The 23,996-nt window shown below is 42.5% G+C and overlaps 1 protein-coding gene across 1 annotated transcript in view; it reads left to right on the top strand.

The window, feature by feature from the left end:
- The window catches only part of RPAP1 (RNA polymerase II associated protein 1), a 34,519-nt gene extending 13,311 nt beyond the window's left edge, over nucleotides 1-21,208 (top strand). Inside the window, 14 exon segments of the mRNA XM_088520495.1 lie at nucleotides 1,685-1,867; nucleotides 3,576-3,710; nucleotides 3,876-4,055; nucleotides 6,597-6,754; nucleotides 7,230-7,409; nucleotides 9,706-9,907; nucleotides 11,718-11,827; nucleotides 13,265-13,460; nucleotides 14,306-14,455; nucleotides 14,911-15,053; nucleotides 16,272-17,076; nucleotides 19,132-19,308; nucleotides 20,053-20,109; nucleotides 20,718-21,208. Coding sequence (XP_088376621.1) covers nucleotides 1,685-1,867; nucleotides 3,576-3,710; nucleotides 3,876-4,055; nucleotides 6,597-6,754; nucleotides 7,230-7,409; nucleotides 9,706-9,907; nucleotides 11,718-11,827; nucleotides 13,265-13,460; nucleotides 14,306-14,455; nucleotides 14,911-15,053; nucleotides 16,272-17,076; nucleotides 19,132-19,308; nucleotides 20,053-20,109; nucleotides 20,718-20,873 — 2,832 coding nt within the window. The 3' untranslated portion in view covers nucleotides 20,874-21,208.
- The last annotated feature ends 2,788 nt before the right edge of the window (nucleotides 21,209-23,996 follow it).

Raw genomic sequence — 23,996 nt, forward strand, 5'->3', positions numbered from 1 at the left:
TTTAAGTGGGTGGGTGGGTATTTTTTGTTGTTGTTTTTTGTTTTGTTTTGTGATCGTTATCAGATCACCACTAATGCAAGTATAGTATTTGGTTCTTTTAATATGGCTTATTGTGTTCTTGGCTTCTTGCTTCACACTTTTTCTGAACAGATCAGTGACTACATAGTCTCTGCATTTCCCTTCATGGCTAATACTAGTAGTGTTCTCTCTTCCTGTCATTTCCTATCATTCTTCCATGCTTTGTATTCCATTAACAAATACTCCCTTTCCCTTCTTCCATGTCTGTTTTCTCCTTGGTGCTTTTTCCCATGTTAAGACTGAAGCTTATTTTGAGGTGTCCAGAGATACTGATTGACCTTGAGCATCCAAATTGTGCTGTCTTGGCTGGGCAGAAGGAGACTACTCTGGGCAAAGCAAGCTGTGGCCTGTGTTTCACGTTCCTTCCATGAAAGCCCCTGCGTGTCAGCCTGCAAAGGTGCTGCTAGAGGGGAAGGGTGGGGACAGATTTCAAGAAGTTTCTGGCAAGTCCTGTGAGGCCACCAGTACTATTCCCAGTGGGAAGGCAAGGCAAGCAAAGGATTGGGATGCTTCTCCCCACATCTTACTGCTTTTAAAAGCAACATGCCTAGCAGTATTCTCCCAGATGAGTCCTGCCCTTAATGTGCCTTTTTCCCTTCTGATATTACTTTAATTTGTATCTGTCTGCAGTGCTCTGTGTATTCTCAACCAAAGACTTAGGGCATTGTGTCTTACATAAGAAGAGATTGCTGAGTCTCTATATGCCAAAAGCAGCACTGAGTGCTGTGTCGCTGTATTTTATCGTTTGGAGAGTCCATCCTATAACTTCATGCTGTTGAGTTTCAGAACATACCTATCTGTGAGCAAGGGATAGGGCAGGAAGTTTGGCATTATTGCTTACTCTGGGCTTTGTAATACAAACAGGGTTTGTACACAGGCAATCAGCACATGATGAAGGCTGCCTAAACTTTTCCCTCAGTTGTTAGTGACTATGAGAAGTACCTCTCTGGCTTTCCTTCAAATACTCGTATGCTCTTTTGAGACTTCTTTTTTTTTCTAGTGGAATGAAGACTGTAGTCCCAAACTCAGTATTTTAGTTGGACTCCTAGCCTCATGCCCTAACATTCAGATTTTTCTGACTATGCCATTCACTTGCTTTCCATTTTTTTAAAAAATGTTGGATATCTCACAACCAGTTGGCAACTTTCGCTTGTTTCAGGAACATCTCAGACTTCAGCTGAAGTCTAGCATTTTTTGTTTTCTGAATAATGTGGTTATTTCTGAATACTAAATCATGAAATTTAAAGTAGCTATTAAGTGGTAAAAACATTGGAATAAAATTTGTAATTTTTCACATTCTAAAACATTTTGGAGAAAGGAGGTCTGGTTTGGGCACAGTCCCTTCTCTGAGGAGTTGAAAGCTCGTTGAGCTGCCCGAGAACGAATACATTGGATAGTGTTTATTTTGACATGAGGAATTTAACATAACCATTCTGCATTATTTGTAACTCATGCAAGTTCTGCATTGCATCCTACTTGTACATGTTTAGAATACCGTTCATTGCAGGGATGGGTGGGAATTGATTAAGCACTCTGTAATAAGTGTCTTAAAATATTTTCTTCTATAATTTCCTAGAAAATTTTATTTTACATGCTCTTCTTACAGAAATATCTTGATTGGACTTTCTCGTGGTATCAAGGAATGGCTGCATTCCCCTTCGTCCCCAACAGTGAAGAGGAAGACGAGGATGAAGAGGATGAATTAACTGGAACTGAGAAGTCTCATGGCAAAAAATCAAAAGATGAAAACAAGCCAGATGCAGATGTGGCTCGATATGATGTTGTAAAAGTAAGGACAGAGCAGGATCTGAAATCTTGTTAGGAAAATATCCTCTGCATAAGGATTTTGTGTGTTGCTGAATTGAATACCATCCTGTGGACGTTATTAGAGCCTTCTGAGCAAGCATTAGGCTCTTCCTTCTCTGTTGGGTATTATGTTGCTGTCATATTACCAGAAGGATAATTTTCTTGACTTTTTGATCTGTTACTTTGGTATCATTAAGTTCTTTCGGAGAAATCAGCAATAAGTACACTCATGGCCTTGAAATAGATAGGTACGCACATATGTACTTTTTTGTTCCAGATTTGCTGAAACATTATCTTGGAAGCTCACTTGCTTTGAATTCAAAGTGTAAAAATTCCAGTCGCTACTGAAGTGTCTCTATGCACTATTGCAAAGTTTACAATGAGCATTAAACCTAGATGGCTCTGAACTAGCTAGACTTCCACACTAATGTTCCCTTTTCTGTTTGGCATAACGTTTAGTATTCCATATATATATACATGTATACATACACACACACACACACACACATATATATATATATATATACACACACACACACATAAATAAAAACCTAGTTCCACATCCTTGATATAAGGACTGAAGATAGTCATCTTTCTCTTCTGAAAGCCAACCTCATGACTGAGGCCACTGGCTTTATCTGCTGCAATCACGAAAGTCTGTGGTTGCATCACTTAACCTCAAGTGGTTAGGCATCTATTTGAATGGCACTTGGTCTCATTTAGTGGCTTCACGATTTCTGTTCTGTTCTACTCAGTGTTTTAAAGGACATAACAGCAGAGAGGTAGATTTGATTTCATTTCCTCTATCTGTAGTTCTGGAAATGGTTGTGTGATTCAGCATAATGGATTTTTAACTTGATCCGGGTAGCCTAAGCTCAGAGGATATTTGGGATAAAATTCTCCACTGTACCAGTTCTTGTGAACTTCCATTTTATACTTTTTTTATTTGTTGGTACAACCCAGTCACTGCAGGTGGTTGGAAAGAGGAATATGTAAATCAGTAGCTGAACTTAGACCTAGAACTAAAACCTTACCCAACTGCAACTTTTTACAAGTATCTTCACTGCAAACTCTGGTGTTTTGGAATTGCCTTTTCCTGGACCTGGGAATGCATAACACTGTCGCTTAAACATTTTTTTTGTCATACTGTCACACTCTGATTGTGGCCTCTTGCTCTTTGAGGCAAGAAAAATCACATCATCTTTCTGCATCTCTCTCTCTTCCTACTGTGAAATAGGAATAAGTGTCTGTTCTTTGTTTCTGTCAGTTTTTTTTCTGAGATAACAGGTATTGTCAGCATTAAAGACAGAGTGCTGAGTTAGGTAGGTGGGATAGGCCAAAAAATGAGCATGAGTACCTTTTCCAGTAACACTGGGTTTTAGTGGTCCTTTATAAGAAAGGTTATTTTTCTGTTTGTGATCACTTTACTCATGGTTTTGTCCTCCGAGAAACAGAAGTATCCAAACCCTGCTAGTGGTCTGACTTAAAAGTTGAAATGTTCCTGCTGTCCTGCAGTAACTTCTGCTCGCTTGCTTGCATACTAGTAAGTCTGCAGAAACTTATCTCTTCATTTCGCCAGCGATGATTTAAACACCCTCTATCGCTAGAAGAACTGAATGTGCTTTTCCCTTCAGTGGCTGCAGTGCAGAGAGCAAGGATTAGGAGCATAAGGGAATTATTTTTTCTCCCAGGGACTTTTGAAGACGCGGATCCAGCACCGGTTGAGGTACATCCTTGAGGTGGTACGACCTGTTCCGACTGTAGTCCTGGATATCCTGCACATTCTCACCCATATAGCGAGGCACTCCTCTGAGGCGTGCAGCCAGGTAAATCTCCTGTTGTACCAGGAGCTCTGAAATGCTGGAAAAAGGCCTAAGAAAGGGAGGAGGAGAACAGACAAGGGTATGGTAAGGGACAGACTCGTGTTTCAGTGCATTGCTGCTGAAATTGCTCCCCTGTAGTTATTTGTGCTGTCTGCTGTTTCTCTGCAGCTGCTTGACTGTCCTCGGTTGATTGAGACCATTGTCAGGGAATTTCTCCCCACACAGTGGGATCCCCGAGTGGCTGAACCGGGGTGTTTGCTCACCAGTGTTCACGGAGTTCCTTGTGCCAGCGCTATGAAGTTCCTCAGGGTGTTGGCATCTGGAGGCCGAAATGCAGCAGCCCGGATGGTGAGTTATTTTTGGAAGAGCTTTTCTGATGGCAAAGGCCTCTGTTCTCTGTCTTGCTTTCTACAGGGATTTAACTGGATGTGACTCTGAGCTGAAGGCCTGGAACTGGGAGCGATTGGGTCAGGATTCTGCTTGCAATGTCAATCGGGAGCCAAGTGGTGCAGTAGGGTCAAGAAAATGATTAAGGCATTGATTAAGGCATGATTAAGGCATATCTGACATACAAGGAAAAGCTGAGAGTTGAGATTGGTTAGCTGTGAGAAGTAAAAACTCAGTGGGGAGTATCTTATCAGTGTATTTAAATACCCAAGGAGAGGGAGTAAAGAAGACAGGCAGACTCTTCTTAGTGGTGTCCAGTAAGAGGACAAGAAGCAGTGAGCACAAGGATATTCCACTTGAGCATTTAAAAACAAAACAAAAAAACTGTCAAAGTGTCACAGGCTGCACAGGAAGATTGTGGGCTTCCCACTCTTGAAGATACTCATAACTCAATGGACACAGCCCTGAGCAACCTGGTCAAGATGGCCCAGCTTTTAAGCAGGGGTGTTGAATTAGATTTCCAGAGATCTTTAACCTCATCTGTTCTGTGATCCCATGTCTGTAGGCTTGCAGATGGCTCAAGTGAAGGGCAGCTCCTAGCACCGCTGTCTGTGTCCCACAGCCGTCTTCTGCTAGCTGAAGGCAAAGTTTAAAGGCCACTTGGAAGGGGAAGTGGAGTAAAGAACCTAAAGTAACTTGTAAGGAAGGGTCATACGGGTGAAGGAATTGCTGACAGTGTCACAATAATGTTGCTTTCTACCTCTGTACTAGTAGAGGAACTGGCTCAAGTTTTCAATGTTTTTTGTTCTCTATAATGCAGCTACACAACCCTATGTAGCACAGCGCACTGATTCTGGTGAATAGGTAGATGCTCAGCATATTTGCAGGTTTATTGCTCTGTATTCTTCCATGTTTCACTGAACTCCAGTGCTTAAGACTTTTTTAAACCAGAGGTTATATGTTTTTTTTTTTTCCTCTGCATTTTGTAGCCCTAGTTGAACTTCCCTGTCATGAATTTGTTTTTAACTTTGAGATCGTTTATCAGTATTTCCAACATCTCTTACTCACTTCTGGACAGGTGTTCCCCTTCGAAGATAACTGTGTTCACTCACATCATCCCATTGGGCTATAAATGCGTAACATCTACTAGCAGTAGGGGCCATTACAGTGCAGCGGGCACCTCTTGGGGTTTTCAGTTCAGTATTTTTAACAGTATCTAATAAATCGTCATCGAGGAAACAGCTAACATAAGCAATCATCAGAGCGCACCAATCTGTGCTATAAAATGCATAATGGATGGCAGGATGTTTAAAGGCTGTAAGTGGCTCTGTGACATAATAAAAAAAGATCTTTGAATTTTATACCTTCTCATGCTCTGTGTGCTCCAGGTTTTTCAAGGTGTGAAAAAATGCGTACAAGGTTCTGGCCACTCAAGTTTTTGTCTGTTGTGCTTTGACATAGCTTATGACAGGCATTTAAATATGGAACTGGATAATCAAAACTAAAATAATCAGCGTGAGAATGTTCTGAGGCTTATTTTACTTAACAAAATTCTTCCTCTGGAAGTAAAATTGACTTTGTCCTCTGTTCTGTAGGAGGGGTGTCAGAATTCATAGCTTGATTCATCATATCCTTTGCTTTCTTGCTGCTGTACGTTGATTTTCCTACAAAATAATTCTAAAGATTTTGGAATTTTATTATCCATGTGTTCTGAAAAAGAAATTGTCAACTCATTTGCTAGGCAGAGCACACATAAGCTTTTGTATGTGTGGGAGGGGGAAAGAGAAGCTCTGTCTTATGGTTAAGCAAAAATATCCTGTTGTTGGGGAGGATAAAAATTATTTCTAGAGAACTGTAAATGAGTCATGTTATGGTTAGTTCCAAACTAAAATAGCCTCAGAACATTTCCAAAGCTTCAAAATCCTATAGTCATACAAGACTAATAGTCAGGAGATACCCTTTTTGTAAAATACAGAGTTATAGAAAGATTTAGGTTGGAGGATCTATGAAAGCCATCTAGTGTGGCATCCTAAAAAGCAGATCAGTATCCTTTCAATAGTGCTATATTCAGTGTTTTCCATAAGATACACGTTTGCATATAAACCGGAATAATGAAGTTTTGTTTGTGACTAGTTAAAGAACAATATTTTTGTATTTAAAATACAAGTTGAATGGTATAGAGAGCGTTCAGAACAAGAGTGTGTGGAGGTTAGAGAAGCAACTGTCAGGAATGGTCTAGATCTGTGTTTGGAAAGGATTAGGTAATGCCAGGCATCCCTCCAGGCAAGCTCCTTTGGTCATAGCAATTGACCATTTGTAGCAAATGGTCAGCCAAACCTTTGTATCAGGCACCTGAAGATTACACAAACTGAGGGCAGATTTAAGCAGTGCAAGGGAAGCTTAGAAATAAGCTGAATGGAAATTTGCAGCTTTTTGGTGTGTGATGCTAATATCTGAAACATGATTTGATATTTCATATCTCTGTTTGCTTTTGTTTTACAGCTCAACAAACTTGAAATGAAGAGTCGGTTAAGTCGATTTGTAGCAGAAGACCCTCTGGACCTGCTCCTGCCGAGGGAAGAAGCCATCAGGCTGAGCACGGAAGCCTTTCGCCTGTGGGCTGTGGCTGCTGCCTATGGCCAGGCCTGTGACCTTTACAGGTATGGCACAAAGAGGCAGAAGCTGCGAGGGCGAATGTGGGGCCTGCAATAGAGAAAATGGGCATTCTGTTCTAGAGGAGCAAATACAAAGGTGTCCACTCCCTTCAGGGAGTTTACCTCCATTTCCTCAACTTTCTGCAGTAAAGCTTCCGTTTTCTCCTCCATTGGAGGAGGTAGTTGTTGATTTTTGCATGGTCATAACTTCTGGTTCCTTTGGGCAAGAATTTGAGAACTAGGGAAATAAGAATAAAATGAAAATATTTCTCCCAAGGGGTTATCCAGCTCAAATACTTGGAGGCGGAGTATCAGAGTATTAGGTGGGTCCCATGTAGCTGTTGGTAAAGAAAGAATGTCGTTATTCCAAACATCTTTTTTTTATTTCTCCCTCCCCCCCCCCCCCCCCCGCCATGTCTGTCTTTTCCAAGTTTTTTTGTGGGTGGGGATGTTATGGTTCACTCTGCCATCCCTCCTGCAGGGATCTCTACCCGGTGCTGGTGAGGATTCTGCAGTCTCTGCCCGAGTTGCTTGGCGCTTGCCATGAGAAGAGCCCCCTGCTCGAGCTGTCCGTGCAGCGGGCCGCGGCGCTGGTCACCCTGCTGACCCACGTGACGCAGACGGCAGGCTGCGCCGCGGAGCTGCAGGCCCAGCAGAGCAGGTAGGTCCTCTGCCCTCGCCCCTGCTGCCGTGACCTGAGAGCCTGGAGTCCTGCCTTTCCTCTCTGCAGTTCAAAGGCCTGCCTCTGGCTTCTCTTTTTCCTTCGTTTTGGATGGTTTAACATTGCATGCGTGAATCTCCACATGAGGGAATGTCTTCCTGGGATGTGTGTGCGTATGCACACACACACACACACACATATGTATTAAGGAAATAATATATATTTAGATACTACAAAGTCAGAAGGAGTGTCTAGGCTGATGGAAAGCTGTATGCCTGATAGTCTGACAGCAGGAGTAAAAATTCAGCTATGGGGCAGAAGGGCAGTTAGTCAAATAATCTCCGGAAAGAAGCTAGGAAGCTCTGTTCACCTTCCTTTTCAGAGAAAAGAAAATAACCTCCCTGATGCTTAGAGGAAACAACTTCTCTGCAGAGATGAAGATGGGCCACTATTAAGAGACATGGGTTGCACGTTTGTTGCTGTTGTAAGTGTCTTGGAGTTGCCTGTGCACCAACAGACTTAGGAAAAGGATAGTATCTTCTGACCTAAAAAGACTGACGGTCCCTTTAGTGATTGGCCTTGCAGGGGGACTCTTGTGTACTGTGTGTGCCAGGCAGACCTCTGTCCCAGGGCTGTGTGACTGAGCACAGCAAGGACAGCACAAGGAATTTGTATCCATCCCTGCAAAGAGACTAGCAGGGATGTGAAAAATGTGGGATGTGAGCGAGGGAGGGCAACAGGGAGAGATGATTGTCAGAGGATGTCTTAAGAGACTGAGAACAGAATTAATATCTCTACTCCCTTCACTTCTTAAGCAGTAAGCATTTAAGGCTGTTGAACATAAATGGTGCATGATAAAAGCAGTTTCTCAGGAGTGTTCTCCAGGGAGGGCCAACTTCACTGTCCTTTGCTATTAATTGATGAGGATAAGGCTAAGGAAGCTTGAAATCTACCTGTGTCAAAAATATGTCTGCCACAGTAAATTCATATGATTAAAAAAATAGTGCCGTTGTCAACGGCCACAGTCTATTTCTCTTTAGACAACAGAACAATCCTTACTTTTTCGTAACAGAACAATCCTTACTTTTTCGTAACAGAACAATCCTTACTTTTTCGTAACAGAACAATCCTTACTTTTTCGTAAAGCCTTAGATAACCAAGCCTACTTCTGCAGAGCTATATTAAATACAGTTTGGTGGTTTGTCCCTTTTAAGGCCTTTTGACTTTATTTGGTGTCTGTTAAAGACAAAGCCCCTCTGTATTTGTGAAAGCACTTCTTTGCTGTTGTGCCTGAAACAGCAGAGAACTGGCTAAGATCCCATTCAGTCCTATGTTCCTTGATGTGAAAGCCATTTGTATGAAGATTAAAAGAGCACAGTGAAACTCTCCTACTTTGTTTCCCTATTTATCCTGGTATAAGATATAGCAGGAGCTAGAAGCAACAAGCAGAGGCTTGCAGAAGATCCTTACCTATTCCCTTTCAAACACAGAATGTTTGAAGCCTTCTGCATCATATAACTGAGCTCCCAAGGGGAACCAATCCCTAACTGGGCTCTTCACTTTAAAGCAATAGGCAGTTTTGTTCTGCTGACTAAAAGACACTTGGCAGTAAGGTCAGCTGTGTGTAGATGAGCTATATCTGTCATTACCTTTCCCTCTGCTATGCTTCACCCCTCCTACCTAGCGTTTCTCAATAATTACTATTTTGTGAATTTGTGCCACTCCTGTCTCCTGTGCAGCTTTTGTTGATCATGCTGATTTTAGTAAGTCCCAGCTTCTTACTGCTTTATTCTCTACTCTTCTATAACACAGGGAGAGCCTCAATGCTCCCCTGTCTTAATGGACCCCAACTAGTTGTGAGTTTCCCCCAAGAATCACTCTTGTGTCCTACTATTTACTACCTTGCAGAAGATGCATGTCAAAGTATTAAGGTTTGCTGAAGACACAACTACTTTTTTTTCCTGGTGAAAAACAGGAAGCTTTTGACTAATCTAATCCAAGCTGGAGGCTAGAGTAGCATGACAAGTAAAACTAGAAAAGAGCTTAAGGACAGGGTGATGCAGGTGAACAAATTATCTTGCCTGAGTAGCTTCTGCATTGAATTCTTCTAACTGAAGTGATTGGCTGGTCTTTATGAATGTGCAAAGATTTTATTTATTTTCCCCTTGGGACTGTCATTAGATATCTGTCTTCCAGACTACCTGTAATTGGAAAAGCTGCTATTAAAAATGATGATTTAGAGAAATTGCTTTGAGCCATGCTCATTATCCTGTGTCCTTCTCCCATTGTGTTTCAGTAATGCCTCAGAAGATGAGGAGCAGATTCCTCCTCCACCAGTAACGTGGAATCAAGTGTCAAACTTGCGGCCTTTCCTTGAGACAAGTCTGAAAAGAATCCTCCAGGAGATATCCCAGACAGAAACTTGGCAAGCCCTCCAGCCTCTAACCACAACTTACATGATCTACCTGGGAGTTTATTACAGAGCTTGCAGTCAACAGGTACAGCCTGAAAACACGGGGTTTCTTTTCATCTCCCCAGCATCAGCTCGTATATGATCTGAAACACCTGAATTTAAAAGCAATGCTGAAGAGACAGGAGTTGCAGTTTCTTTGACCCTTCACAATAGCAATGCTAAATACTACTGTCTTCCTTTCTTCCTTGGGGCTTAGATTCTCAACCAGGTTATGCAGCAGTGATGTAAATGCTCTGATTTACTTCAGAGGCCCATAGCATGCAGCAAGTATCACCTAATTCAGTTTGATGGCCCTTTCTGTCTGTGGGCTGCACATGGCTGCATCTTTGCATTTGTTGTGGGCTGAGAGCTTACAAGGGGACAGTTAAGCTGCAAGAGTCTGGTTTTAAGACTGAACTTTGAGGGTCAAAACATGTGAACTTGGAATAGGAAGCAATAAATACAGACTTATTTCCTGCCCCACTGATGTTCAAGGTCAAATTCTGTAACCCAGTTACTGTTGTGCTATATGGTCATCTTTTAAAATGAATTTTTTGAAGATAATCAATGTGATACCATTGAAGCATAATACCTTGCACTTCAGCTACTATAAAGGTTCATATTTGAAGATTTAAATGCAAAATTTCCTGTTACTGTCCAACTGACATTTCTAAGTCCTGACATGGAAGAGCCCACTTCAAGATATGTGGATAATTTAATGGCTGTGATTATTCAGACCTCTGCACCTTCTCTGACACATCACCCAAACAAATGAATTTATCAGTAATTGCTGTGGTGAAACCACCAGCATCTTTCAAAGACATCTTCAGTACTTGAGAAGTTGGTAGTAGCTTTCACCCAGTTTAGAGAACTAGGGGCTACCATTTTAACAATTCTGTACTCTTTATTAACGTTTGTAGTGACTAGCAAACATAATTTCTTAAGTCCTTATCACACAAGAATTTTTATTTCCACTTAAATTAATCATCTTAACTGATAATATGATTTAAAAAAGGCATGTAACACATTTAAATAGACTAGTACAAAAAATCAACTGATACTTGATCTTCTTGGGGAAACTTTTGTTAGACTACTCTGAACTAAGGTTAACATCTCCTTGTAATTTTTGCTGACTGCTTTTCAGAGAGAGAGCTCAACTGGGGGGGCCAAACTGGATTTTATTCTTTAAAGTTATGAAAATAAGTATTTCTATATCCCAACACAGCCTTCTAATGAAGGGAAAATAAATTCTAAAAAGAAAATTGCCAGCATGTTCCTTAAACGTGGGATATTGCTTACTAGGGGCAGAAGAATTGGGAAGGTTCTCTAAAAGCTACAGATCCTCCTCTGTGCAGTGTTCATCCACAGTCATACCTTGGTGGGTAGGTCAATCTCATACTGCTGTTTTCTTTTCTTTCTTTTTTTTTTTTTTTTTTTTTAAGAGTCCCTTATGGTCCTTCCTCTCCTTTTCTAATGTAGTTCTGATCACTTTGATGTTGTCTCCAAGTTAACTGAAAAGATTCGCCTATAGATGGGGAAGGGAAGAGGTTTTAGCTAGTTAAGGAAAGTTTTCGTTTAGGGCATTTTGCCCACGCCTTACTTCCAGCCAATTAAGAATTCTCTGTGATGCACTTTAATTCTTGAGTGGGAGGACACCTTGGGGCACCAGCTCTCAGCTTCCAGGCTGTTGTCAGCAGTGAGACTGGCTCTAACCTCTAGCAGTATCACTTTGTAGAAGCTGTGCGTTGGCAAAGAGCAGTTAAACAAGAGAAAATAATTAAATCAACCTACTTTTCTCCCTCATTGAAATGCCTGTATTCACCATCTTTTCCCCTCCTTTCCCATGTTTTCTGCAGCCATCAGTCAATCCAATTGACTGTTTAGAGGACCTGGAACACTTGACATGCGAGGTGCTGTTGCCCCTTCTCAGCCAGCCAGCCATGCACAGCATGTGGGATTTGCTCAGGTAAAATCATTTCGTTACTAAGATGCTGTTGGCAGAAGCAAAGGAAGGAAGGTGGGCAGGAATGGAGAAAGTAGAGTGGTTCAGGGATTGGGGACCTACTCACAGAAAAGCAATTGTCTAGTATTAGCCTAAAATACGTCAAAGAGCAGCTGTGCTTCAGACAGCTTTCCCTCCTCCTATTTCCTCGTGTGTGTGTGTATATGTGTGTATATATATATATGTGTGTGTGTGTATATGTGTGTGTATATATATATATATATATATGCCCTGTAAGTGGGGTGTAGTAGTGTTGTTACATATCTGTCTGTGCCGTGCCTTGTCTCCTTATGTCAGGGGAGTGCATGTATCATTTGTATGGTCTGTATGATTCTGCTTTCATAAAAAGATTTAAGCTACATTTTGTCTTTTTTAAGCAGAGTTTCACAAAGACCTTGAAAGCCCCTGCAGAAAAGAGAAAGGCTGTGTCCTGTCTTTTCAGCCTCTTGGATAATGTGAACTTTCTGAGACTCTGGTAAAATGAAGGATCAGCTAATCTCTTAAGATCCTACAGTCTTATTTGAATATTCTGGGCAGATTATGGCCAGTTTCCTCCAAAAGCAGGCAGATTTGTTTGCATGTTCCAGGAATACAAAGCGGCTGCTTGGAGTTCAGGCTACTACTTGGGTCCCAGATCAGAAGGTGCCCTTTGAAGAGCAGAGACCTTTCACTGACTGCAGTGAAAGAGCAATGCATTTAAGAAATAAATAGTTATGTCATAGAAAAAAAAAAAAGAGTGAATCTCTGACAGGGTATCCTCTACTGCCCCCCTATAGTTCAGCAATGGGCTGTGGGCCATAGCGGTCTTGCCTGTGTGGACATGGTATATGGCAGCTGAGGACCCTGTGAATATGCTGGTATGAAAGATTTTAATTTCACTTGAGGAGGGTGAGCATACACCAAGTGGTGTGTATAGACAGTCATCTGCATGTAACTTAAAACCAGGTTCTCTAAACAAGCTTCCAAAATATGTGTCTCATGGGCTCATGAGAGGCAGCATGTTTGCAGTGTCCGTTCTGGTTAAAAGCTGTCCTTTGGCATTGCCTGACAGCTTGTTTTTGAAATATCCTGAGTGGATGAGAAGCCTTATTAGTGTGGATTATTTACATACAGGAAAATGTGGTGTTTGACATCAGAGATGCATCACTGTATCAATATTTTTGCGTGTCATGAAGAATTTAGCTGAAGATTGGAGTTCAGCACAGCTCATCACTAGGATAAGCTTGTATGCTTATTTAACCAACTGTGATACTATATATATATATTTTTTTTTTTTCCATGAACAGTTTTTGGGAGCCTCTATATGACTGCACGGTGTGGCAAAGTACAAATAGTACCATCCTTACAGGAGAAACCTTCAGTGGGATGGGTGCTCTTTAATCTTTTTCTCTGTTCTCACAGGCCGTGTTCTGCTTTGTGCAATCCTCTATCCTGTGCCCCAGCACCGGAGTCTGTGGCCAGCATTGTGTCTTTGAGCTGCACTGGAGGCAAACCTCCCCTGAGCCTCGTTGGCTCCAAGTCACCTTTCCCCTTCCTCACTGCCCTCCTTTTTCTCATTGGTAGCATCACACACGTTCACAAAGGGCTGATCATCAAGGTAAGAGTTGATTTTTTTCACTATAAGTTCATTGTGAATTATTATTATTATTTAGTTTAGTCTGATCAAAGTGCGAGAGAAATTTCAGAACAGGTGGGGCTAGGACCAACAAAGTTTCTCTGGTCTTTGTATTTCAATATCTAGTTGACAGTGGGAAGCTGCAGTTATTGCTGAGCAGGCTGGTGAAGAACAATAATGCGTAAAGGATGTATTTGTAAAGAATGAGATATCTTAAATAACTGGGGTTTGGCTTTGGTCAAAAAATAAAAATAATAACAAAATTATCGAAGGGAGGATATTGAAAGAGATATAATAACGAAGACTAGAATAAAATTAAATTAGAGAATAAGTGCTATAGTGGCTGAAGATGTTTCTTTCAACTTCTGGTTGCCCTGAATTTTCAGAGTAATAATGTCATGGATGAGTGCAAGTTCTGAAGAAGAAATGACAGAACATCCTAGAGAGACGGTGCCTGCTCTAAGCCTTCTCAAAGCCTTCCTCTGGTGCTGAACTAGCTGATCAATGACTAATAGTCACCTTACCAGATAAGAGAAAAAAACTCTTAACTCATTGCCCTGAGTTCTGCTTTACAAAGCACTGTGGAAAATGTTATCAGTGGCTATTGGTTACATGAAAAAGGGATGGTCATGATGGTTAGGGGCAAGCCCTGAGGCAGAGGCAGCAGGGGGGAAAGGCAAAAAATTCATCAGGTTCCTCTCTCCTGGGATATTTGACAGGTATTCCTATGGGACAGGGTAAGGAATAGACTTCGGGTTAGGACTAAAGTTTTTCTTCCAAGCAGGGACTGTTAGTAGTATTTGTCTCCACTTCTCTTTCCTCTTTAGTACAGCTCAGTGCTGGACTTCAAAGGCTTGAAGGATTATCTGCATCGGAGCTGGCAGTCTGGACCTCCCTCTGTAACACCGTCATCTGCGTGGATGCTGCGCCACGAATATCATCTGCAGTACTGGGTGCTAACGTTGGCTCGGAGAATGGTATTTTTGTTAGTCCTTTCATTTCTTTGATGCAGGAATTCACTTCACGCTAGCCACTGCAGGGGCTAATGCATCAAACTAGTGACTGGTCCTTGCCTCCCATCTGACTCGCATCTGGTGACTCCAGCTGTCTGACTACTCTGCCCTCGCATAATACCTTCACTTTGTGGTCACTGATGCGGGGGCTTAGATCCAAAATAATTCAGGTGACAAAACTACGTTTTTGTCTGGCTTCGGGCTAGAGTAAGCAGCACGCTTCTAGCGGTGCGCTTCAGAACTGCGCTTGACAGCCCAGGGCATTCAGGGGAAGGAGAAAGATCCCCCAGACCTGCTTGCTCTTGCAGTCTGCCTCGGTCTCTCTCTTTCCGGTGAGATCTGTGCCTCTCCTCCTTGCACCTGCCCTGTTGACACGTGTTGTTGCTCTTACATATTCCTTGGTTGTGTTTCTTGTGCAGGCAGATGCTGGTCCGGATTACGCCACGCAGGCCGCCCTCCATCACTGCGCCGCCATGGCGCTGCTGAGCCGGCTCCTGCCGGGGAGTGAGCATCTGGCTCACGAGCTCCTCTCGGATCTTGCCTTTAATCCAGAGTTTTTCCCGTAAGCTTTGTGTTTTTTCCTTTTGTGGTCCTGGGTGTGAGAAGACTTGGAAAAGATAGAAAAGCAAATGTTGGCATTATAATTTTGTCATAACTTTTGGTCTTTACCAGGGCCTATATTGAAATCTGAGATGCTTCACAACATATTCTCCAGTTGCAGAGCCTACTTGTTTGTCCAGCATCGTGGTTGCAGCCTTTTTTCCAGCATAGCACAATTGAGAAAGAACCAATTACTTTGATCTCCTTTATGGGAAGAGTCTTATGACCCCTGGTAACAGAGGTTTACCTAGGCCCCGTATCCCCACTCCTCTGAGTAATGACTACCAATCTGAATCTAGGAAGTAGGTGAAACCTGAGCTATTTTGAATTTATTCAGTCTTCCTCTCATCCTTAATATAGAAGTCCACGCACAGTTTTTGCTGCTTGCTTTGACAACAGCTGTGTTTTCCACCTTGAACTGAAGGAAACCATATGCATCTCAAATGTGAAACCTCCCATGTCTCAGCAAGAAGATGACAATGGCTTATTTTGCTTGTCACAATCTTCATGAAACTTGCCATTGTGCACCCTCTAGGAGGTTGGACGGAGGCATTGCAGGGAGATAGCAGGGTGCTTCACAAAATCCTCTTTTCAAACTGAAAGTGTTTTTTAAAAACAAACAAACAAAAGCCCTACCACTGTAGACCTGCCATTTTGTGAAACTTTGGCAAGTAATTGGAGATCATGATCTCGAATCTGAAATTGTGAATTTGACCTTTCTGCCCTCATCCTAAATTCTACTTAGCAGTCTCTCTTGCTTCCTGGACTCTGTGGTGCCAACTGCAAAGCTACTGTCAGGACAGTTGTCTTATTGATGCACACAGGCCTTTTGTGATGGGCAGTACTTCAGTAGTCTCACAGCTGTGGTGGCAAGTAGGCTGTCACCTGGACAGGGGGTTGCAGCCTCCACACTGCTGGCACTGTGTGGAGATTTCTCATGGCAAGACCTCAGTATTGCCAAATCCAGCCATAGTGCTGCGAGTTCCCTGTGGTTACCAACAGGGCCGATGCTTTCCCGTGACTCACTGTTATCTCAGCTGAATGCTGTGGAGACTGTTGAGAGTTCTGTGCATTACACTCCCTGCTGCAGGGATATGATAGCGATGAACTTCTGTTGGTGGTGATGGTTTTTTGGTTTCTTTTTCTTTTTAAAGGACTGATGTTTATGTCTATCTTGCAGTGAAGGGAAAGCTGGAGGGCCGGAAGCAGCTGACTTCTCTGATATCCTGCACCTGGGTACGAGTGCCAAACTAGCACAGCCTGACTCTGCAGCAGCAATTTTTTCCAAGCCCACCCGTGGTCTCCTGCTGAGAGAATCGTACCAGAATCTGCATTTCATCCGCTCCTGCTACCTCTCGCACTTTGCTCGCTTGCAGCCTACACTTTGGCGTTCCCAGGCTTCCTACCAAGGACACAATTACCTCATCCAGTCCATGCTGCTTCCTGAGGTCAGAGGGCCCATCCTGCCTTCAGACTGGCCATTCTTCCCTCTTATCAGCCTCTACAATAAAGTGACTAATGCAGAGACACAGGGGGCTGTGCTGAACACTCTCCCACTTGATCTGGTCAACACTGTGAGCTGGAACCTGCAATGGGTCTTGTTACTGGAAACCTGGCGTGCTAAAATCCTTCAGAGCATCCCCACTGCAGCCAAACTTGCACGGCTTATGTGTGTCTTCCTCACAGGTGGTGACCTCTTTCTGGAAGCACCAATCCACTGCTACACAGCTGCCCTCCTCTCTATATATTGCCAGCCCAAAACACTGGACTCCCTGAACTTGGATGCTCCTCTCCCTGGCGTGGCTTCATTTCATGATCTCTACACAAGTCTCCTGGAGCAGTTTGAAGGTGTCTCCTTTGGAGATCCCCTCTTTGGAGCCTTTATTCTCCTACCTCTGCAGAGGCGTTTCAGCATTCATCTGCGGCTCTCTGTCTTTGGGGAGCACACAAGTATCCTGAGGGCACTGGGGGTGCCACTTCAGCAGGTAACCTTGATGTAGAACAGTTAGCTGGCACTTGTCATGCTTGGTATGCTGTTTCCTTGACTTTCTCTGACCTTCATCCGCTGAGCCCTTCTCGTCATGATTTGTTTGCCTACAAGGTCCTTATCCTTCCTGAAGAATGTAAAATGGAACAGGGATGGAAAGTAGGGTGCTTTTTTGGGAGGGCTGTTTAGGACTATGACGATAGTTGCTGGTACTTCTATATAATTTTGGTTGTTCATTTTTATTTGAAGTAGCATGATTGATTGCAAGCCTGCAAAACAGAAGTCCAGTCCATGTAGGTGCAAGCCCCCCATCATGTAATTATTCACAGAAGACATCTAAACTTCTTTTGAGTGCAGATAGCGTGTGTGTATGTGGAGAGAGGGACCTGCCAACCTGTTCACAGCTTCCAGTGGAAACTGTCCTACAGCCTGCTAGATCTAACAGCTGAGAGCCACCTTCTAAGGCATGGCCTGTGTGTATTAAGGTCTGTTCTTCATTCATCAATGGCCTTCGATACATCTTGTCTCTCCCCAGTACTGACCTTTCTCTTGCCTGATGCATGGACGGTCATTTTCCTTCTCTGACCATTTGCTCACAGTTGGATATACTGGAGTTCTGCATTACTGGGTCACTTGGCAAGAAAATTTAATCTGAAAAGGACAGGACTACACTACTCTTTTTGAATGAGCAGAACACAAGAGGTAGAATTTAACTGGCTTTAAGCTCTGTATCAGTTAAAAAATGACAAAGTAGTTGATCTACTCTGAAATTTGCTAATGGGAAGTTAACATTTAATTTTATTTCCAACAACAGTGAACCTGCAGGATGAGTTTACATGAGGCACAGCGCTGATCTCATGTGGTTGCAGTGCTTTTGTTCTGGTTGCAGTAGCCCTATTTGTTATTGAGTCCTTTGCAGTAGCCCTATTTGTTATTGAGTCCTTTGCCCTGATTCTGTTGAAAGGGCATTGTGTGGACAGATGAGTCTTTGTTTCTTAAGCTATGTAAGACAAGATCTTCTGGCCGCTTTTTTTATGATAATCTCTCTGTTCTCTGGATGATCCCTGTAGACCTTCCCTGTTTGGACTTCTTGTGCAGCAGCCCTGTTCTACCAGTACAGAGAGAAACAGGGCTGAATCCCTTGTTCCAGATGAAAACCTTGATTCTAGGTCAGGTACTTCATTCTTCAGTTCCAGAATTGTGATAAACTTTTGCCATTGTAATATGTAACAACATGTTCTTATGCCTTCTTTTACACAAGCTCTCCTATTTGGCCTTTTTTAATGCCAAATACTTTGGAGAGTGTTTTTATTGCTTTCTTGCTTGGAGAACTTGAGCAAGATCACTTTTCTGCTTTTATTCCTTTGTTTAATTTTAAGTCAACTTATCAGGAAGGAAATATTTCAGTAATATTCTTTGGCAGCCAAACACTGAAGTTTAGTGTAGATATCATTTTGTCTTTGAAGGCTACTTTTGAATTGAGTAAATCAATAATTGTTTTTGATCTCAAAAGAAAAATACATAACTACTTTTGTGAAAATTGAGTACAAAGAATGTACTTCTGGAGAAGCGAGAAGCAAATAAACAAGTTGACACTAAAAGCTTTTCTAAGAATTTTTTTGAAAGCTGCCCGATGAAATTGGAAGATGTTGGAAGCCTCACTTGAGAGCAGCATTAACTCTGGCACATTGAACATGTATCTGCTGTCCTGTTCTGGCCAAATGTATAAGTCAGTGTAAGCTGTCCTGACAAATTATCAGGATGCAGTGTTGTTGAATTTGCTGTCTCCTCACTTTGAATGCACTCTTCTTACCTGTGCAAGAACAGCTGCAGTCATGTGTGCAGTAAAGTGTCTCTCCATTAAGCTGAAGAGATCTTGAGGATGTTTTGATAAGCATCTCACATCATTCAGCATGGACAGTAACAGCCTTGCTCCTCGCAGGGTTGTCATCACATTATATGGCAGCACACGCTTGAGCTGCTGGGGAGGGGGACTCAAAAGGCATGAACTTTCCATCGTGCAAACTAATGTCGTCCTGGGTGTCTTCTGCAGTTCCCCGTGCCTCTGGAGCGATATACCGACCCTCCTGAGGATAACTTGAACCTGCTGCGACTCTACTTCCGAACACTTGTCACTGGAGCTCTGCGCCACACCTGGTGCCCTGTCCTTTATGTGGTTGCTGTGGCTCACGTGAACAGCTTTATTTTCTCCCAAGACAGCACAACACAGGTAGGTAATGGATAGCAGGGCCTCTGGGCTAAAAGCTCTGGGTTTAGCATTTTTTGTGAGTGTCCAGTGTGGCTTGTGGTCAGTTACTGACCCCTAGACACGTTTTGATTAGAAAATAAAGATTGAAAGTGTGTTTTGGGGACCGTGAAGCTGTGTTAGATCTGCAAGTGGAATCCACCTATGAGACAGACGGCAGCTCTTGTTAGATATACCCTAAAAAACATGCATGAAGGATAGCCAGTCCTATGTAACCCTTCAAACTCAGCAAGCACTTGAGCTATTGTACAGCAGGGAAGAAAGAAGCACAAAGGATGAGGGAGTTCATGATAGACTGGAGTGTCACAGGTAGAGGCTAAAATGTGGGATGTTCACTCTTACCACCTTCTTGCTCTAAGCCTGCATGCGTTAACCAAGCAGGAGCCCTCCCATGGCCTTGGGCCCCAGCACTGGTTCCTTGTGCTAACACTTCACCTTTCTTTGATGTACAATTCTTTGTGATGGTTGTAATGGCAGCTGAATTTCAGTGATGACAATTTAAGAACAACTACACTGACTTAATGCCTCATAAGGCTATTAATCTGCAAAGGGAGGAGAGTGGTGGGGGATCCAACTGATAGCTGTCTTGATCCCTCTCTGCTGGAACAAGCTGTTACTTGCACATCCTCCTGGAGTGCTGCGTGGCCCGGGGGCAGAGTTAGTGCTAGCACTGTGCTCCATTAAGCACTGTGTGCGTTTTGTTCCTAGGAGAATGATGCTGCTCGCAAAAGCACGCTGCGGAAGACATGGCTCCTGGTGGATGAGGTACGCAGTGCAAAGATCACTTTGTGCCCCCAAGACTTTAGTTTTACATTTAGTTTTAGTTTAATTCAGTGTTCAGAGCCTGATAACAGAGGCGAATCTGTTGTTCTCTATACATGTGCCTCTTGGCTGAGCACCGTTTTATGTGGATAGTGAGAGGTACTAGAGATGATTCCATCACAACTTAGCATGGGACGCCAGTAGGGATATCCGTTCTCCCAGAGCTGGGTGTTCCCCTGGAAAAGAACAAAGCAGGCTTCCAGTTTCCCTTTTTGCTATCCTGCCTTATTGTAAAGGAAATAACCAAAGTCTGCTGTTTATGTAAAAGTGCTGAGCCACTTGACCCTTGAAGTCTAGGGTCCGTGACCTATTCCTAGATTCTGGCTTTGGAGAACAAGTCAGTGTGAGGGACTTTTGAGACAGTGCAGTGGCATTCAAAAGAGGAAGTCTCATGCAAACCAAAAGTGTTCTTTTTTCTTGAAAGAAACTCACCTTCTATAGTTCTACTGAAGATGTGATGTTTGATGTTTTTTCTCCCTATCTCCCACACAATATTACAATTGTAGATTCCCCCCTCAGACATGCTTAATGGCTGTTGATTGTTTCTTCAGACCCTGAAGAAGCACCTTCTCTACTACAAAATGCTGAATGCAGAGAGCCCTTTGGGATTTGATCTTTATGAACAGCTGCCTCCTCTGCGATTGAAGTACCTGCAGATAGTGACACAGAAAAAAAATAAGGAGACTGTATCGGTTCTAGTCTCATAGCAAAGCACTTGTGTAAGAGGAGGGCCAAGGGGAAGAACGGAGTGCTTCAGTGATTAAGAAACATCCACTTCAAACAGGTAACGGTGTCTTGCCTGGATACAATGCAAGTCAGTACAATCGTCAAAGTCGATACAGAACAATACAAGTGTCCTCAAGACACGTGTGCGGTGTCTCCGTGCTGAATGCTGGGACATGTTCTTCCATTCTCCTTCAGGTTCTTCTGCTTCTTCCTGGAGGAGATGACAAAAACGTGCCTGGAAGGCTTTGGACTGAATAAAATGAAAGAAGTGAAAAAGTTGTCTGGTTCATTAAAGCTGGATGTTGTGGGTTTTGGAGATGATGTGAGTGTTCATCTCCATTTTTCTGAATGCAGATCTTTTCCTTGTTTTATCTCTGTCCCGAACTTTGTTTTAATGCCCCCCCCCCCCCATAAACAGAATGACAACACAAGAGAAGCTGGTTCTGTGAACTGTGGGTTCTTTTTTTGTTCTTGTTTAAACAACAGGTAAGATTTTCTAGAATTTTCTAGTATTATGTATATGCCATGAGTCACATAGATGTATTATATCAGGTCTCTAAGGATGCAATAGAAACAGCAGCCTGTAACATAATGGTAGATATAGTGGCACATTCTCCCTTGGCTGTCTTTTGGACAGTCTCACTTACTTTTCTCTTTTAATTATGTCTGTAACAAGTTTTTAAAAAATATATACATATATTTGCAGGATACTTGGCAGAAACAAATATTTAACTGATTCGTTCAGAAGAATAAATTTTAAAGTGCAAGTTCATAAATGTTAACTTTCAGAAATTCCTTTGACCTCATTTCTGCATCCTAGTTCTGTGTTGCAGCCTCAGCTCCGAGGGCTGCAGGGGTGTTGCTCTGAAGGGCTCCTCATGAGAGCCAGCTCAAACTTAGGATCTGCTAAGTGCAGTCCCACAGAAGCCAGTGTTTCACTGGCATCCACTAGTTTTTCACCATTCAGGGGAGTGTCTGGCAGGCTTTGGTGGGAGTAGGAGAGGTACTTTTTTGAACATTTGAACAGAACTTGCTGAAGTTGATTTATTCTGTGAATAAACCCCATTGGAAAGCGTGGAGTGATGCTAAGCTTAAAGACTTAAGCTCCTGTCTTTATCTATTGCACAGGCCAAGCTAGCTTCCCTCCAAAGAGTCCATTCCTGTCAGCCTTGTTCCAGTGAATGTGCTAGTAAAAGAGAGGAAGTCTTTCAATAGGAATATGCATCTTCAGTTGCTCCTTGACACTATAGCCAACTCATTTGTGTAGGCTACTGAACAGCTTGTACTGACTGAAGTTGTTCCAGACTGGAAACAAATACAAGCTAGCAGCTCCCATGGCTGTGTGTGCTGTCTGCGCACCCAGTTCTTTAAGCGTTTCAGTCCCCTTCAGGTCCCCAGAAGAATGTTTTCTGGTTTATCTTCAGCCTCTCCTATCTCTTTTTCTCTTTGATTGAAAGAAGATGTGAGCAGAACTTGTTTTGTTCTAATCCTTTTTTTTTTTTTTTTATAAAAAAACTTCTCCCTCCTCCCTCCCCCATTGCAGCTTTTGATCTGTGATTTCTCTCAGTTGCAGGCCAATCAATATCACAAAGTAATAAAAGCAGAGTGGTCAATGTGCATTTTCTTAATTATTTTACAAGTATTTGATGTGATTAAAAGTTTTATTGAAGGCACTCGAGTTCTTTGTTCTGTGTGGATGATAACCCCAGCATTAGTCTTTCAAGACCAATGAGTGGTGAGATTTAATGGCATCTGGCTACCCATTTAAGAACAGCCTTCATTAAGGATTTTGCCATATGCTTTTCTGACTTCCATTTATATAAAACCTTCCCGTGTTCTGTGTAATGTTAAGTTGGGTTTTGTTATGTGTACATGGTGTAAATAAACATTTTGGTAATGTTGTAATATTTGGAACAAAGAATGCTCACTGTCCTTTTGCTTAAGTCTTGGAGTCTGAATCAGTCTATTTGCCAGTTCTGTCAGTACCTGAGGAGTAGTACTCCCCACCTCTAAGGAAAACCAGTCATCTTTGGAGCACTGTTTTGTGAGAGAGCTCTTCAAATCAAGGCATTCTTCTGGTGTAGCGCTTAGTAACACTGGGAGCTGAATGCTGCGTGTACTTGGGGAAGGTGCAGGGGGGAGGTTTGTGTGACTTCTCGCATGCTCCAGTTGGGACAGCAGTAAAATTATACCTAGAGATGGTGTTTGTGCAGGATGAGGGTAGAGGTAAAAGGAGGGGGGACTTTTGCTACCTTCTGAAGGGGAGGGCGGGAAACTTATTTCCCAAGTGCTTCTCAGGCCATCAGTACATGCCCAGAAAATACTTAAATCTATTGTTGTGGAATTTGAGTGCAAGCACCTGCACTGGGAGAAAGAAAAGTTTTGGAGGCCACACCTGCGTGCAGCACAGATGAGGTGGGCTGCACAGCAGCCACGAGTTTTCAAAAGTTTGTGTGTGTTCCTATTTCGGCTGATAGTGCAGCAACCCTAAGCTCTTTATTTTGTAAGGTTTTTGAGCATTTTTGTTTCAGGTTACTCTGCAGAACACTAGAGGGCGTTGCTTTGTTTTAAATGCAGACTTTAGGCTGCCGTGCAATTTGAACTCAGAAAAGGGTAGATTTTTATGCATTTTTGATTCTTGGGGAGAAATGGAAAATGGGTTTTGGAGAAAATGCAGAGAATTCAACAATTTTTTTTTATGTGATTGGTTGCTCAGGATCATTTTAGTGCTTTGCCATCAGGAGGATTTTGGAAAGATATTGGTAGAGGGAATGGAAGCTGAAAAAAAAGCTGAAAATAGTCTGAAGCAGGAACAAAGTGTGCTTTTTCTGTTAATCCAGTTCAACCCTGATGAGAATAGCAGAGGAAAAAGAAAATGAAGAACTGCCAAAGCTATCAACTTCTCAGCTTCTTAACAAAGGCTTAAGATTGCTTCTGCTTATCTAAGTTCTTCTTAAATAAGACCTAGTATAGGTTTCTGGTGTTGAGGTTGTTTTAACTCAGAACACTTTATATTCTTTGATAACCATGATCAGAAGACAAGAAAATGGATGCTGTTTTTTAATTTGGAGAATAGAAAAAAAATACCTGGTCAATAGCAGCTG

This window comes from Tinamus guttatus, unplaced genomic scaffold (genome assembly GCF_059628265.1).
Source record: "Tinamus guttatus ecotype Peru unplaced genomic scaffold, ASM5962826v1 Tinamus_guttatus_pri_ptg000089l, whole genome shotgun sequence".
In the NCBI taxonomy this organism is placed as follows: Eukaryota; Metazoa; Chordata; class Aves; order Tinamiformes; family Tinamidae; genus Tinamus; species Tinamus guttatus.